Genomic DNA, 18,430 nt, shown 5'->3' with positions numbered 1-18,430 from the left:
CTGTGCATCTCTGACACCCAAATCTGCCCAGACCTTCTTGAGAGCCTTTTAAGAAAGACTACAATGCAGGCCCAGGCTGGCAATAGCCAGTGGAATTCCCATAGGATGCAAGCCTGGCAGTGTAGGGCCAGAATGAGTCAGGAGCCTGGGCTAGTGATCTCCTCAAGCCAGTGGGGGGTGGGGGTGATGCCAGTTGAACAATCCACTCAGTCTTCCCCGTTTAACGTCTCATCTCTGACACCCCAAGTTTGCCTGGACCTCCTCACAAGCCTTCTAAGAAAGTCAATAACACAAGCCCAGGCTGGCTGCTGCTAGCTAATTCCTCTGCAGGGCGAGTGCTCAGCAGAGTAGGGCCAAAGAGAGGCAGCAAGGTGGGGCTAGTACATTCCCCCAGGCTGATGCCATATGGAGGGGAATGCTCAAGACTCAGGAAAGACGGTATCTATGAGCAGTGTAGGAGAGGGACTCAGCACAGGGATACTGGTAGCTGTCCCTCCAGCCTTCACTCCGAAACCACACAACCACACACTCCCTATATAATACCAGTCTGCTCTGAGCTACCATCCCTCTGTCAGAGCCTAGGGTGAGTGGTCGCAGACAAGATTTTGTGCACTGGTCCTTTAAGAGGGTGCCTGGGTTTCTAACAAACTCCTGTCTTTTCCTGGCTTATAGTATTTTCACAGCCAGATGTTATGTGGGCTCCTCTTCCCAGGATCTATGCCCTAGCCCGGGGAGCCAGGCATTGGACTGAGAGCTCCCACTCCTCAGGGGGAACCTTTGCAGCTAAGATATCCTGCCAGATCCTCAACTGTATGTGGGTGCAGGGTCAGCCCATTTCGCACCTCTGCCTTTCCTATCAGTCTCAGTGTGGCTTCTTATGTAGATCCATAGTTATAAGACTAGTCTTCAGTTGATTATTCAGGTTTATTGTTCTATAATTTAGTTGTAATTCCAATGTGGACCTGGAGGAGGTGAGTGCAACTTCTACCTACTCTGTCGCATCTTGAACCTGCCTCCTCAAAAAAGTCATTTTTGTTTTTACTATAATTTATTTGATTTTTCTTGAGGGAACACAAGGGGGTTCAGATTTACTTCATATACTAGCATGTAATCATAATTTTGAAAGGTAGGTTATATTGTAATAGTTTTGTCCTTCAAACTTCTAAGTGATTCATAAAAATTAAACATGAAATTTAAAAATGAACCTAATAATTACTGAAAACACCATTTCTTTTTATACCAAACAAAGCATATGTACCTAGAATCTACTTTTTCTAGAATTAAATTTTTAAAATAAAAATCTTCCGGTTACATAATGAAAACTCTGAAAAATATACAGTGAAAAGGTATATGTCAAAAACCCACCAACTATCAGAGTGTCTAGCCTGTCATGATAAAGTAATTGATTTAAAGAACCCCAGATCAGTATGATATTTTCTTAATAAATTATTACTAAACCACTATTTGAATTATTGTCACAAAGTATCAGGTAGACCAATTCATAATTAGTTACAGTCACAAATACCCCTAAATGAAATTCAACTAACTAAATTAGTATTCATTGATATTTTTAAATATAATGTGTTTTCTTCTATATCCATCCCCTAACATATAACACAGCCACTCCTTCCTCTCATACTTCAATATAAGTTAAAATAGCAAAATCTTTGAGAAACAGGACTTGTAGTTTATTTTTATATTTATCTTACAGCATCTGGCATTGTATACAATACCTATTATAAGTATTCAATATATATCCATGGTTGGTGGAGAATCATAGCTGTTTTAAAACATTCTGTATATGTGTTACCAGATTTTATTTTTTCTCATTGTTTGCTTAAATAGCCTACTGTTTACCACACAAGTACCAGAATAATATGTCTCTAAAGAGCAGCTCCGAGCTCAAAACTTTCTTCTTTCAATGGCTCCCCATTGCCTTTTCTTCTCTGTCTGAATAACTTAGACTAATGCTTCAAAGTCCAATTTGGCTATTCCCTGCCATGACTCCTTTTGTCTGGGTGGTACCTCTCCTATATTTTCACTATGCCCAGAGTTTAGTTAACACAGAAATTATAATGATTTGTAATTGTCTGTTAAGTTGCCTACTTCCCATCTAGGTTAGTGGTTCTCAAACTTTTTGGTTTCAGGATCTTGATATATCCTTAAAAATTATTTAACTATTTTTAATTTTTAAAATTATTTTTTTAAATGTAAGTACGAGGAAGGGAGATAGTGAGATAGACTCCCACAGGCACACTGACTGGGATCCACCTGGCAACGCCCATCTGGGCCGATACTTGAATTTACTGAGCTATTTTTAGTGCCTGAGGCTGATGCCCAGACCAACGAGCCATCCTCAGCATCCGGGGCTGACACTTGAACCAACTGAGCCACTGGTTGTGGGAAGAGAAAAGGGGGCAGGGAAAGGGGAGGGAGAGGAAAGCAAATGGTCACTTCTCCTGTGCGTCCTAACTGGGAATCAAACCCAGGATGTCCATATGCTGGGCCAATGGTTTATTCATTGAGCCAATCAGCCAGGGCCAAAATTTATTTAATTCTACGAAACTTTTGTGTGTGTGAAGTACATCTATCAATATTTATCATCAGAAATTAAAACTGAGACTTTTCAAAAATATTAATTCATTTTAAAGTGACAATAATTCATTATTTGTTCATGTAAATCAGATATTATTATTAAAAATAACTATGATTTTTCTAAGCCAAAAAAATTAGTAAGAGTGCTTTTGTTTTTACATTTTTGCAAATCTCTGCAATGTCTGACTCTGATTTTCATGTCTGCTTCTGCTTTCTACCTATTATATCCCACATGTTTTGTAGCCTCTGAAAAACCCCACTGTACACTTGTAAGACAATGAGAGTAAAAAAGATAAAGCATGTCTTGATACCATTACGAAAATAGTTTTGTCTGGCCTGTGGTGGCACAGTGGACAGAGTACTGATGTGGAACACTGAGGTCACTGGTTTGAAACCCTGGCTTTCCCTGTCAGGCACATACGACAAGTAACCAATGAACAGCTAGAGTGAAGCAAGTACTATACTTCTCATTCCCCTCCTCCCCCCATAAAATCAATAAATAAAATCTTTAAAAAAATGAAAAATAAAATAGTTTAGCCCTTGCAGACTGCTGAAAGGATCTCAAAGACCCCTGGGACTCCAGACCACATCTCTAGAACCTTTGCTCTAAGTAATAAATTCCTCAAAGGCCATGGCATTCATTTTCTTTGTACCCTCACAACCTGAAATTCATAACAAGTATATAATAAGTGCTTTCTGAGTGCACGAACAAATAAACAAATAACTGAGTAGACAGATGGTTACGGATACCTTCAGGCTGCCTTCCAGTCCATTCACTCATAAGTTCCAAATTATTAATCTACACAAAGCTCAAAAAAGAAACAGAACAGTTTTGAGACAGTAATTAAATATCAATTACCATCCATCTGAATAAGTAGCTCAGACTTGAGTCTGCGACTCCCTTCATGCTCATCAGAGGTCCCTCTTCGACTGCAGATAGAATCTATTTCATCAATGAAGATCGTGGTGGGGGCGTAAAATCTAGCCTTTGGGAAAATATTTTAAAAGAATCATTCAATTATCTCATAAAACAGTCTGAATTTTTCTAAAGGCCATTTCATCCTCCTAAAATCATGATTAAGGAAGAATAGAAGTTTCTCACTGCTTTAAACCATTTGGTTATTGACAGAGCTCAAATTAATCATTTATATCAAAAAGAAAATTTCTAAAAATAAAAGCTAAGTTATATATGGTTGGCGAAGTTCAGGCACAGATATGGGGATTCACAGTACTATTCTTCTACTATTGTGTTTGAAAATTTCCATAATAAAAAACATATTTTTAAAAGATAAATCATTAATCGCTTTCCTCTAAAATACATACTTAAGTAATTATTACTAATTCCTTGTAAAACAGAACCAGCTTTAAGGATAGATGAATTTCTAACTGATTTTTAAAATATATATGAAAATAGACTTCTGCTCAACCAGTTCATCAGAGATCCAGAAATGTCAGTCACATCTCACACTTCCAAAGTCTTTCCTATCCTCAGTGGATAGTATGCCAAAGGGCCTTCTTTTTCCCCAGAAAGGAAGACACATTAAAGACACATCGACGACTCCCTCCTCTATCTCACTAGCGTGTCAAGAGCTATTAAATTACAATGACACTTGTCCAGGATGAATTAAGCTACATTACAGTATTTTGAAATCTAAATACATCACCACTCACCATTTCAAACAACAGACGGACTAACTTCTCAGATTCACCTCTATATTTAGATGTTAGTGTAGAAGAGGAAACGTTGAAAAAGGTTGTGCCACATTCAGTGGCAACAGCTTTAGCTAGCATCGTCTTACCAGTGCCTGGGGGTCCAACCATCAGCACACCCTGAAATTTCAAAAGATATAGTAAATGATTTATCAGATTAAAACGCTTTCAGCTATTAACACACAAGAAAATTTTCCTGTATCATTTTTTAGATAGAAAAAAATGAGTGATTTTACAAAATGTCTCAAATCAGGAACTCAGAGATGGGCTAACAAAGGGCCTTGACAACAAGCAATCTTCTGAAACATTTTGAAACAACCTACCCCATTTTCCCACTTTCGTAAACCTGGCAGAAGATAAATATGCATAGTCTTAAATACCGCTTAAGCATGACACTCTGTGTAAACAAAATGAAAGAACAAATCTATCTTCCACAACACACTTATAATAAACAGCTTTTAATCAAAAATGAAGATCCATTTATCAGTTAATACAGAAACTAAAATCTAGTGGTGATTCTGGCATAATCAAATTAGCATTTTATCAGTATAATGTGCTAGATAATAGTTTACATAAAATATTGTTGCTAATGAAAGAGTGACTAAAAACTAAATTGTGGTTACTTCTCACCTTTGAAAATAAATAAGCAGAAAGTTATTCTAAAAAATAAATCAATAAGGAGTAAAAAGTTATTTGAGAACACTAATCTTCTAGTCTTGAAGACTAATGAATACTTAAATACTGACTTCAGTAGCCACTTCTAATGGGAGCTCAGATGCATAGTTAACACCGTATTTTTTTTGCAATTCTGTCTTTTCCCTTTAAAAACTCCTCGAACAATTTCATCCATGCACATATTATCAACCATCACTTATATCTCACTATTTTAACTTAAACTAAACTCCAGACTTCTATTTCCAATTACCCACTGAACATTTACCTAAACATATTTTGTTTCTATTTAAACCTGTTCCTTTTCTCAGTTCACTGTACCCTATATAATAAGTAATTTGGGCTGCCCTTTTACCCCAGTTTTTGAAAGGAAGACTCTAAATCATTGGACTCTCCCAACTGTCAGGAGTGTCTTTGTTATCCATGTTGAGCCCTGAAATTTTATGCTAATGAGATGACTCATGGTGGGCCCTATATCAGTTATGCTAATAGGAAGACTCAGAAAGGGGGCTGGCCTTGCTTGAAAAAACCAACCATGTGATTAGAGGATTGGGGCTCTGGGGAAAGGAAGGTGGTACTGGAAATTGAGACACCTGGACAATGATCCAGTCAATAATGACTATGAAATAAAACCCAAATCAAAACTGGACAGTGAAGCATGGGTGAGCTTCCCTGCTGGCAACACTTCCTGGACTAAGAGCAAAGAGCATCCCAACTCCAGGGGGGAGGACACAGACATTTTACTGTCAGCATTCTCCAGAGCTTGCCCTATGCGTTTCTTCCTTTGGCTAATTCTGAGTGACTTCCTTTTACTGTAGTAAAACTGCAATCTTAAGTATACTGCTTTCTTAAATTTTGTGAGCCATTCTAGAGAATTCTGAACCTGAGGAGTAATGAGAAGCCCTAAATTTATAGCCAGCTGATCAGATGTGAGAGTGACTTGGGGACCCCAAAGTCTGCAGCTAGGATCTCAAGTTGGGCAGTCTTGCGGAAAACTGACATTAACTTATATAAAGTTTGGCCAAATTTTGTGTAATCAGTGTCAGAAGTAACTGTATACTTCTTCAATTCAAGCCTGGAATTGGCGAGTCATAAAACTTGTCCATCTCCCTTGTCCCTTTAAACTACCAGCCATAATGCTATTATACCCCTCTTAATCATCTCTCAAAAATCTACCCATTTGTTCACTAGCCAAATAACAAATGCCTTAGCGCAGGTCCTCATCATTTGGCTAGACAACTGCAACAGCCTCCTGGTCAGACTCCTCATCTACCTGCAATCTATGCCCATCTCCAATCTGTCCTCCCTACTGCTGCCACAGGGACTTCCACATTTGCAAATCAACCTCCTGATAAAAAGTTACAGGGCTCTTCATAAAGGAAGATACCATTCCAGCTATTTTAAAACTCCTTTAAATATCTATTTTAAGACCTTACTCTCTCTTTTAAATATTTTTAGAAGTTATAAAGTTGAAATGAATGGTAATATCAGAGGCGGATTTAATGGCAGGCACACTGGGCACGCGCCCTTGGCCCCGACTTCTAAAGGGCCCCGCAAAACCCCAACTTTACACTTTTTTCTAATGTAAGGAACGCCCCCCCCCCAAAAAAAGGAGCCCAATATTTTCTTCTGTGCCTGGGGCCTCAACCGACCTTAATCCACCTCTGGGTAATATGTTCCCCAAATGAGGCAAATCTGTAACAGTCTATATAAGTATTTAAGCTGTGAGAGGTGATCAAAACACCATGGCTACCCCAGGTACCTGTGTAAACAAACAGAAGCAGGGGTAAGAAGAGAAACAGACCTTCCCATCTAGTTTAGGAGTGCACAGTAAAGTCACACTTTGCACACTACCAGTAAGAGTAAAGGAAGACTGTCTATGCGAAGACCAAAGCACAGCAGGTGGTGGAAGGGTTTTGTTTTTTTTTAGGGGGGGTGGATTGTTTTTTATTAATTGATTTTATAAGGGGATAGAGGGAGAGAAAGAAAAAGAGAGAGGGGGAAAAAACATTGATTTGTTGTACTACACATTCACTGATTGATTCTTGCCCTGACGGGGGACTGAACCCGTAACCTGGGTGTATCGGGACAATGCTCTAACCAACTGAGCTACCTGGCCAGAGCCTGGAAGCTTTCTTCAATATGTTCACAAAGATCACTGGACTTAGGGGGAACTAATCTGGTCAGGCTTTAAACTCTAAGGTAGAGGATCAGTTATAAAGAAAAACACATTCTTTTTTTTTTTTAATTAATTTATTTATTTATTCATTTTTAGAAAGGAGAGAGAGAGAGAGAGAGAGAAAGAGAGACAGAGAGAGAGAAGGGGGAGGAGCTGGAAGCATCAACTCCCATATGTGCCTTGACCAGGCAAGCCCAGGGTTTCGAACCGGCGACCTCAGCATTTCCAGGTCGACGCTTTATCCACTGCGCCACCACAGGTCAGGTGCAGAAAAACACATTCTGATTAATGTCTGAAATTTACACCAAGGGTAGATAAAGTGATCAAAATAATTAGTGAGAAATATGCCAGCTTTTAGAAAGGTATTTGATCAAACTCTTATTCTATAACACTATGTACTATTACTGTTTAATGTGCTTATTAATTTTTTATTTACAGAAAGACCTATAGAAAATTCTTAAAACTAATCTCTGGATGAGCAAACCTGAAGGAGGTGACATAACTAAAGTTTCAAAACTCCAAGTCCCTCACTGCCCTGCAGAGGCTGCACAACTCAACTCTAAGTTCAAATCCAGGAATCTGGGTATATACAATCTTTACAAATGGTATTAACACACACACATAGATACTACAATGTTATCTTTCAGGCAAGACATCAGGCAAGCAGCATTTTTATATCTCTATTATTTTAATAAATTCTTACCTTCCAGGGCCTTCTAATACCTTTGAAGAAGTCAGGCATCCACATTGGAAGAACAACAGCTTCCCTTAGCAACTTCTTAGCTTCTTCCAGATCTGCTATGTCATCCCTTTGCAAGAACGGCAAAGTTTCATGTTTATTCAAAGACTCTTTTGACTGCTGGTCAATACTAATTCTTTGAATTTTTTTACATATGAAATTATTTTTATATTAAGAACATTATTCTAATTCTTACTGCATAAAATTTAATCAGTGATAACATTCCAGTTATTAATTAGAACATGTTACTCAATTAACAACCTCTGTCAGTGATGTCAACATCAAATTAACATGCAAAGTATCTTGGTTATATTATGAAAATACTGTCCTGTCAATTCTATACGCTCATATTATAGGTGAAATTATAAATAGGAGATTAATGGTTAAAAGAGAAGACTCACACCAAGCCAACCTATAACTGTTCTCCACTACTTTAATTCAAGAACTTAAAAGACACTAACCAATGAATGCTAGGATTCCTAGACACAATGTCTCTCTCAAGGGCTTCCACCAGATCCTTATCATATCCAGCACCATCAAATTTTGGAATTTCACCATCACCCACACCATCTTGCATATTTTTCCTTCCCTAGAGACAGGTATAAATAAAAAGTACTTGTCAATAACAACATAACTTTAATTAGCATCATTAAGCTATAAAAAATGTAAACATTTTAAAAATAATCTTTGGTTATTTTAAGATATTGTTTTCTGATTACTCAAATACCATCCTCCTCTTTCTTAATTCATCATTAACAGATGAACTGGCCTGCTTCACTATACACCTCTCCAAATTTACATTCTTAGGGGAGAGTTGAGGTAAGACTAAAATGATCCTTGCAAAACACCTCTGAATGGATGGGTGCAAGATATTTCCACAACTGCCAGAAAATATTGAGAAATACAGAGGAAGAAAGAAAATTCATTTACTGAAAACCTACTAGACAGAAAGATCACAAATATATTACCTCATTTGATATAACTACAAGTTCGGTAATACTATCCTTATTTTTACAGATAAGGAACTTGTTAAATAGCTTAATCAAGTCTATAGTTATTCAATATCAGAGTAGAGATTTTTAATTCAGGTCTTCCTGACTCCCAGAACCCATGCCCTACCACAGCATCAGACCATTTCATGTGTGGCTGGGCCGGCTTAAAGCTTAAGAGCAGGTTCCGTATAGCCAAACTATTACATCCTCCAAAGCATCCAAGAAAGAGGCTGTAGACAAGGAAAGAGTGGGTTGGGATTATATCTCACAGAAACTTTTCCCTGCTGATGTAAGTGCCTCCTCAGGATTAAGTCTCTTCCTAGCAAAGTCCTTGGGCCACATCATAAAGTTAATGTAATGACAGTGGTAAAAGGACCTCTTTAAATAGTATGAAGACCATTAAAGCAATGCACCTATCCCAAATTCTGTATCTAATAATATGGTGACTTTAAAGAAGAATTACATGCTATAGTTTCTATGAGGTTCTACCAAGATTACTGAACTTTGAAGAGCTTTAAAATGAAACATGCTCAGTTGCCAGAGATAATTCAACCACTGAAACTGCTCTGGCAGATAGGACCAAGCACTTCCCAGTGCTTCACCCTTACTGTTACAAAAATAAACGGCGGAAATGCTCAAAAAACTGAGTTCACTCCCTAAACTTCATCTGAAGACAGAGAATGGGATGAACCCCCTCTACCATACATACTTCCTCAGAAATATACCACAGCTGAGAATGACTAAAGGGCTCCCTTTGGCAAATGCACTCATTCTTTTTAAGCCATGAGGTAGATCACCAAACAGTACCTTAGTGAGCTGACCAGAAAACTTACTATTTCTGGGTAGGATCATGGCTACAGAATAAAACCAAATTTTCAGAAAGATTCTTATATTTCCGATGACGGATAAACAATATGGACACTATTAAAAGGAGTAAATTTCTGGCATAGCTACAGAACAAATATAACATCAACAAACTGAAAATAATCTCAGCCAAGAATCATATTTTATAAGACACACTGGCCAAGACTACAAAGTCACATTCAAACAAATCACTGGGAACACTCTGTAATCATTTTAAAGCTTTCTAGAAATAAATCACTAAAGAATGCAACAGAAACTGATAAATGTGGGACTTAACCAGCCTTCATATGGCACTATAATTTGAGACTTACCAAAAAAACTAGTATTAAAAAGATGTAATCACACAGTCATTTTGATATGAATATTCAAGTGGCTGGGGAGATCTGTAACCACTGCCACGGGAAAGGAACAGCGGGACACTTCTCTGAAAGTAGTAGGAATCATAGAATTTTAAGAATAATCTGCCTGGCACATTTTATTGAACATTAAGTTTTAAATCAGTGAACGTAAATACCTTATCTGCCCTCATCAAGTGCCTGTCTAGTGGGGGAAACAAGTAACAAGTAAATAAACCCAAATTACTCAGAATTATAAACTGTGAAGTGTAATGAAAACACTGAGTGGTCAGTGTGACTAAAAGGAATAGGTTGGAAAGATGGGCAGAGGCAAGCTCACCTGGGCCCTGCAGGCCATGGGAAGGGCTGTACAGTTAGTCTGAGTGCATGGGCCAACTTTTGAAACGTGACAAGCAGGGGAATGACAGGATCTGCTTTACATTTTCACATGACCCTCTGGCTGCTATGTGGAAATATGGGTAGACTGAAAAGCAGAGCAAAGAAGTAAAAGCCTGCTGCTGTACTAAAGCCAGGCCTCTCCACCCACAGAGGAAACGCAGGAATCAGGCCAGTCAACTGACCAGCCCGAGAACCCAAAGTTCCTCAGCAGTAGAGATGACATGAGAATACAAATTAACTCCAAAGAAGGTTCAAGGGACTTTTTCAAATCAAAATGGCAATATTAAAAAAAGAAATAAAAACAAATTTAGCAAAACTAAAAATAATTAATTTGCTTACATTGGAAAAAAAAATGGGTGACAATTATCCTTCATAACAAATACTTAGATAAACTGGAAGAGGGTTTCAAACACAAGTACCAAGGTGGCAGTTAGCCAGCTGAAGTGATGGCAACACCTAAAAGAAACATTTTTCAGGCAATAAAGCTAACCTCACCCAATATATTAACTGTACAGTTTATACTAATAGTACTTACCTACTTTGATTTTTACATTAATTGACACTAAGGTCAACATTGCCAAGAATTTGATATTTAGCATGAAGGCTGGTGTACCTTTTTCTTGTTAAAGCAAAATATTTTAGCTTCTTTATATTAATATCTAAATTACCCATATCAAGAAAGGTTTGTTAATGATCTACTAGTATTTTAATTATTCTATTTGAGGAAATGACACTAAAGTCTGTGACTGACCCAATATTATAGAGTCAATTAATGACAAGCTAGCCTACAATGTGAATGGCTTTTGCATTTTATTGTGACTTTTACCGTTGGCAGATGAATAAAACATGGCCAATCAGTGCTCTTACATTTCAAGAGAAATATTGACAAGTGTATTATACCCAGAGAAGGATAAAGGATGACAAAGGTTCAAAGCAATGTCACATGCTGAAGGACCATAGACATTAAGCTGAAGAAGAAAATGCTAAGGAAGCAACACAACCAACTAACCTATTTACCTCTATTTATTCTATATTCCTCCAAAGGAAGAAACCAGGACTTATATAAAATCACAGAAGAGGTAAATGTCAGCTCAACAAAAGAAATCATTTTCTAACAATGAGTTCTGTCCAACAAAAGAGTCATCTCTCTTGTTAGGTAGTGAGCTACCCACCATCTGAATTTCAGGCTAACTTAATAGGGACAAATAGCCTTAATTATTGCTGACCTTTGGGTCTTTCTATAAAGCCACTGCCTCCACTTGCCCACTTGTTCATCTGTTTCCTGAATTCAGTAGCCTAAAGCATAAGTAAAATTTCGTGAAAATTTCATCATTTCTCTGTCTTTTTTAAGTAATCTGTAGTCTGTATTCTGTCTGTGTTAGTGCCCCACTTTCCTGTTACCTTATACACTTATAACTACACTTGTGCATTGCTACTCTGTGCCAGGCTCTGTTCTCAGCACCTGACTATGACCATCTTAAAGGTCCTATGAGGTACTCTTATTACTTTCATCTCATAGCTGAGAAAACTAAGGTGCAGAGAGGTTATGTAAATTGCTCCAGGATACTAGCTAGATCCTAGGCAGTCTGGCTCTAGAATTAGTGCTTTCAACCACCTGGTACACAATGATACCCTGATGCACAGTCAGTTACATCCCTCACAATGTAAGAACAACTCATCTAAGACTTTATTATTTTTCAAAGAAAAGTAGGTTGATAAATGCAAAATGGTGCTTTCTAATTTCAGTATTGTACCCTGCACTGGTGTTAACACAAAATACATTTACACTGAAATGATGAATCCATAGCATTCTGCATACTTATCGATATGTCTCTTTTCAAGAATATTAATGAATACATATTATGTGCCAGGCACTACTCCAAGTACTGGGGAGTAACTATGAACCAGACAGACAAAAATCCCTGCCCTCATGAGGCACACACTCATGTTAGGGAACACAATACATAAATAAGTAAAACAATTAGGAACAGAACAGCAAGTAACTACTACAATAATCTAATGCAGGTAAGGCAAAAAAAAAAAAAAAAAGTAAAAGCAAAAACACTATAAATTAATTGCCATCATAGAAAGAATTTCTGGAGTGATTTAATATTCAAAAAACAGAACAAGGTATTTCTTAAAAATGAGTCACTGATAATATAAATGGCCAGTAATTATATGAAACAAACTTCAATCTCTTAAGTGCTCAGGTAAATACACAGTAACAGTTAATATGCTGGTAAGATCACAATGAGATATGATTACACCCACTAGAGACAGACAATATCAAGTGTTGATGAGGATGTAGAGCAACTAGAAGTTTCATACTCTGCAGGTAGGAGTGGAAATTTGTATAATGACTTTGCAAAACTATTTGGTGTTTTCTACCAAAGTTTAGCATATACATATCCTATGAGCCATCTATCCACTCCTAGGTATATGCTCACTAGAAATGCTTGCACATATTCACCAAAGAAGTATAAAACTATCCAAAGCAACATTACTAATAATAGTTCCAAACTAAAAGCAATTCAAATATCCATTAACAGTGGCATAATACTGTATATTAATGAAAATAAACTTCAGATATATACAACAGCATGGATTAATCTCTTCAACATATATTGCACAAAAATGCCAGACAAAAAAAAATACTGTACAAAAAGATTCAAAACAGGCACAACTAATTTATGGTATCAGAAATCAGAACAAAAGTTACCTTTGGGAAGGAAGTAGAAGAGTGTTTACTTTGGGGAAGGAAGTGGCAGGGATCAGGAGGGATCATGACTATGGCATCTGAGAAGCTAAGCGCTCTGTCCTTGACCCCTGACTGATAGTTACATGGATTAGACAGCAGCATACTCTGGTATGCTCAAGTTGTCTCTTACTGATTTGTAAGAGCCGATTATTAAGTATTCAGGAATTTTGTGAGCCAGCTGTGAAACATAGCTATTAATAAAAATTAAATTACACAAACTTAGACTATTAAAAATTTAGGTAATAAATACTCAAATCTCTTCACTTCTCATTAGTTAACTATTACCTATGCATGTGAGGTTACTTTGGTCTATTGCATCATAATGGTAGAAACACTATAGAGTGGCAGGCTACTGTAAGTTCAGTGAAACATGTGGGTAACCACAAATGCATCACAGTATAAGTATTTATACTGTAGAAATGAGCAAATGCTATAAATTAAGGCTTGATCTATAGTTTATTAACTCTCTAGATTTAAGAAAGTAATAAGAAAAATGTTAACAGTGTAGATGAAACTTAGTGTGTCATTTGTTTAGTTGTTACATTTGAATAGCACAAAATAAATAAGGAAATATTTTTCCAGTATTTGAAAATTATCTGATTCATTAAAACTGTTGAAGTGACTGATATATGAGTCAAGTTCCAACATGTTTCTGTTGTTTCATTTTTATTTTACTCATTAACAAAAACAAATTATCAATAACATTCAGTCAAAACTACATTTCTATTCATCTATCTGCCTATTGTAGCCACAGGTTGGCTACAGATACAAGAATCGAGAGCAAAGGCATTCTGTGAGAATGACTGACTCTATAAAATTTACAATAAAGAGTATTGTATATTTTATTATTTGTAAATTACACGCTACACATCCTTTGTATCCATTAAATTTATAATAAACTTGTGTATGAAGATGCATTTGTGTTGCTTATACCCACACAACTTTTTTCCCAGAAAAAGTTTTTAAACATTTCCCAGTACACTAATGATTGGATGATCATCATTCATCAGACATTACCCTCATACTTTATGCACTTTCCTTTAATTAAAAAAAAATTGAAGACAGAGAAGCATCAACTCATAGTTGCTTTCACGGTTTCTTGTGCATTGATTGATTTTCATACATGCCTTGACCAGGAATCAGAGGGGGTCAAGTCAAGCCAGTGTCCCCTTTTGGGCTCAAGCCAGCAACCTTGGGCATTTCATGCCAGTGACCTTTAGGCTCAAGCTGGCGACCTTTGCGATCACATGGACAATCCCCAACTCAAGCCAGAAATCGCCTGCTCAAGCTAAGAGACTGTACTCAAGTGGGGCCTTGAACCCAGAGATCTCAGTGTTCAGGGTCAATGCTTATCCACTGTGCCAACATCGGTCAGGCTATATTAAAAAATATATATTTAAGTAACTATTCATGTATATAATCACCAACCAACAGCTCACAAAGAATATTCCAATTGAAGCTACAGCACCCGTCCATTTCAGACATCCCTAGACTTAGACATGATTATTCCAAAATGGTCATATGTTACATGTAATTCAATAAAATGAAGACCTATAAGTTTAATAACTTTAAATTAATTATATGAATATAATTTACCATACTCTAATCTGAATTCTATTTAAAAACACTTCCAGCTTTATACTGACCTGTGATGATGCAGTGAATAAAGTGTTGACCTGAAATGCTAAGGTCGCCTGTCCAAAACCCCAGGCTTGCCCAGTCAAGGCACATATGAGAAGCAACCACTATGAGTTGATGCTTCCTGCTCCTCCCTCCCTTTCTCTCTCTCCTCTCTCTAAAATCAGTAAGTAAAATCTTAAAAAAAAAAAAAAGACATACAGCTTTAATTATAGGATCATAATGGAGAGAGTCCAAGATGGTGATGAAGTAGGCGGACATTCCATCTGCCATCTCCCAGGACCAAATTGGATTACAACTTAATTTAAGAACAATCATCTTGAAAAACCAACATTGGACTATAGTAAGAAGACTCTATAACCAAGGATCACAGAAGAAGCCACACTGAGACTGGTAGGAAGGGCAGAGATGCAGAAAGGGCTGCCCCACTCCCAAAAGCGATGGGCAGCTGAGGGTCTGAAGGGACTATCACTGTGGGGTGGGTCATCCTGAGAGGTGTGGGTGCTCAGCCCCAGACCCAGAGACCCAGCCTAGAGCCCCCGAGCCTAGAAGAGGTGCCCAGACAGCATTTGGTGGTGAAAAGACCCGGGTTTCTGTCTTTAAAAAAGAGATTGTGCTTTTGGAGATGCAGGCTCTGTCTTAAAGGTCCTGTGCAGAAAATCTCGTTCACAATCACTTACCCGAGGCTCAGGTGGATGGAGAGCTGAGAGGACTGGAGTAGCATGAGGAAAGTTTAAGGCTGAAGGCCCATTTAGAGACACTGTTGGGGAGAGCCACCAGAACCCCTGTGCTGAGTCATTTGCCAGTACTGCAGTCTCCATCTTTCTTGGGCAAAGCATCCCATTTGTATGGTATCAGCCTGGGGAAAAGCAGCTGCTTGCCCTTGGGAGTCTCTCCTACCCCAGTCATGGTGACTGGTCATTCTGAAAGGCCAGAAAGCAGGAGGTGGGTCAGTGGCTCAGATTTCTGGTGCTGAGATCAGAGTGTTGCCCCATACGCTTCCGACTCTAGGACTGGTACTTCCACCTCATGGGAGACTCAGTAGAAACTGTCTGGAGAGTGAGCAGATCACACCTCTGGGTCTCAGAGGCCACACTCACCAGACTCCTGGGGCCACAGCCTACTGAGGTCTGTGAAAAAACTCTAGACAAAGTGATACTTGGGGCTGAGGGGCGGAGCCACACCCACTACCCTTCTAATCCCTGAATTGCTGCAGGCCCTAGAATCTAGCACAGGTTTTTTCAGCAGCTGAGCCCAACAAGCAGCCAGCAGACAGAGGATGGAGGAGACTGGACTCAGGGAAACTTGGCCTTTTAAGCAGACATTGCCCCAGGCCCAGTGTGAGTAAAAGCCAGCCTAGGAGTGCAGCTTGATATTTCCATGTATACCTGGGCCCAGCAGAAGCAGCCACAAACTCTGGATTTCTTGTAGCTCCAAGAAGGTTGATTAGGGCCAGTCACGAGCAGTGTCTCCCACTGGTTGGTGCTGGGTTCCTGCTAGGGAGGCACAGGGCTGGCACATCCAGGGGCCAGCTGCAGAAAGCACTGGTTCAGGACCTAACAACTCTTGCTAGAGTGGTATTCAAAGGAAGGACTCCTCACATCTGGCCCAGCTGAGGCAAATTCCACTCTCTGTGATCAGCACCAGCACAGTAGCTCATGTGCATTGGAGAGGGTGGAGCTTCAGTCAGCCAGCCTGGATGCTAGATATGCTACCCTGCTGGGCTAGATTCCACAGGGGGAAGGGAGAGAGGCTTGGAGCATGGACATTTAACGTGAGGGTCCCTGTGAGTCTATTGTTGGATCTGGTACAGGGGCTTAGCCACTTTTGGGGGGAGGGGGGCACAGTCAGCCCCAGGAGACAACTCTCTCAGTATTCCTCCCTGAGACCAGGGTCTCACCAGCTATAAGAACTTCTGTGGAGGGGATTGTCAGCCACACTTGGTCTGAACCTGCTGCTCACCTTGTTGGGGAGAAATAAAATTTCAGTATCCATCAGTGGCTGAGAGATTAAGCTCTGGAGTAGTGGCCACATTCCCTGTACTGAGCTCCTGACTGAGAGACTCCTGAAGTTGGGGGTGCCACTAACGTATTCACAACCTCAGCTACCCTAACCCACCAAGAGTGCAAACTGTAGAGGGGTCGGTTTGGTAAGGCTTGTCTGAGCCCACACTAGTCTTAATACAGAAGACTCTGAGGGAAGACCAGGCAGCTGAAAGAGGAGGAGGAGCAGCTGAAAAGTGGAGACAAATATCACAGACCTTGAGGCTTATAGGGAGCTGCTGTCATCTCTAAGCAGGAGGAAGATGATCCTTATACAAAGGCTGGCCCCTCCCACAGTACACAGACACAAAAAACAGAGGTACAAACAGGGAAAAGTACAGTAGATGCTAACAGGTAGCCCACAGCAGGTCACAAACAACAGCTGACACCAACACAAGAAGATCTAGAGCCAACACAACTGGTAGTGTTTGGCAGACAGGACCAACCCTAGACTCAGCTACTTACACAAGCAGCACACCCAAAGGTGGAGTTTCACAGGCACCAGACACTGTGGAAAATAATTATGCCCGACAGGACAGACATTGCACAGTGTGTAACACACATGATCAAGGTTGACCCTTAGAGCCAGCCAGCCTTAAGAGATAACTGTATCCATGAAAGAACCAACTGCATTTAACATTCAAATACGAGGAAAACAGGTGGCCTAGAGGTACCACTGAACCTATCTTCTTCATAAAGACACCACAAAAATTTCAGACAGCGCTACCTAATGCACAGACAAAATGGGCAGACAGAAAATTGCAACCCAAAAGAATCAAAAAGAGCTTGACCTGTGGTGGCACAGTGGATAAAGCATCAACCTGGAAATGCTGAGGTTGCCGGTTTGAAACCCTGGGCTTGCCTGGTCAAGGAACATATGGGAGTTGATGCTTCCAGCTCCTCCCCCCCTTCTCTCTCTCTCTCTCTCCTCTCAAAATAAAAAAATAAAATAAAAAAATTTAAAAAAAGAACAAAAGAAATCCCCAGAAAAAGAACTGAATGAGGTGGAAGTAACCAAACTACCAGATTCAGAGTGTAAAATAATGATTTTTAGGATGCTCAAGGATCTTAGGGCAACAATGGATGAACATAAGGAGCACCTAAATAAAGAGATAGCAAGCATCAAAAAGGACTTTGAAATAATAAAAAAGAACCAGTCAGAAATGACAAATACAATATCAGAAATAAAGACTGCACTAGAAGGAATCAATAGCAGGCTGAATGAAGCAGAGGTTCGAATCAGCGATTTTAGAGGACAAGATAAACAAAAGCACAGAAGCAGAGCAGCAAAAAGAAAAGAGGCTAAAAAAGACAGAAGAAACTCTAAGAGAGCTCTGTGACAACATGAAGAGAAACAACATCCACATCATAGGGATTCCTGAAGGAGAAGAGAAAGAACAAAGGAGAGAGAACCTATATGAAAAAATTATAGCTTAAAACTTCCCTAAATTGATGAAGGAAAAAGTCAAACAAGTTCAAGAAGCACAGAGAGTCCCATTAAAGAGGA

At 39.0% G+C, this 18,430-nt stretch overlaps 1 protein-coding gene across 5 annotated transcripts in view; it reads right to left on the bottom strand.

Annotated features, from left to right (window-relative positions):
* Positions 1-18,430, bottom strand: part of KATNAL1 (katanin catalytic subunit A1 like 1) — a 119,316-nt gene that overhangs the window by 29,687 nt on the left and 71,199 nt on the right. For all 5 annotated transcript variants that reach the window (XM_066258921.1, XM_066258920.1, XM_066258919.1 and 2 more), the window contains 4 exons: positions 8,357-8,484; positions 7,860-7,965; positions 4,267-4,425; positions 3,455-3,581 (listed from right to left, as the gene is read on the bottom strand). In XM_066258921.1, the coding sequence (XP_066115018.1) occupies positions 3,455-3,581; positions 4,267-4,425; positions 7,860-7,965; positions 8,357-8,484 (520 nt within the window). The remainder of the gene's footprint in view (positions 1-3,454; positions 3,582-4,266; positions 4,426-7,859; positions 7,966-8,356; positions 8,485-18,430) is intronic.

Source organism: Saccopteryx bilineata, chromosome 2 (assembly GCF_036850765.1).
Source record: "Saccopteryx bilineata isolate mSacBil1 chromosome 2, mSacBil1_pri_phased_curated, whole genome shotgun sequence".
NCBI lineage: Eukaryota > Metazoa > Chordata > Mammalia > Chiroptera > Emballonuridae > Saccopteryx > Saccopteryx bilineata.
The sequence above is the reverse complement of the archived record's forward strand: the minus strand, read 5'-3'. Positions and strand labels throughout refer to the sequence as shown.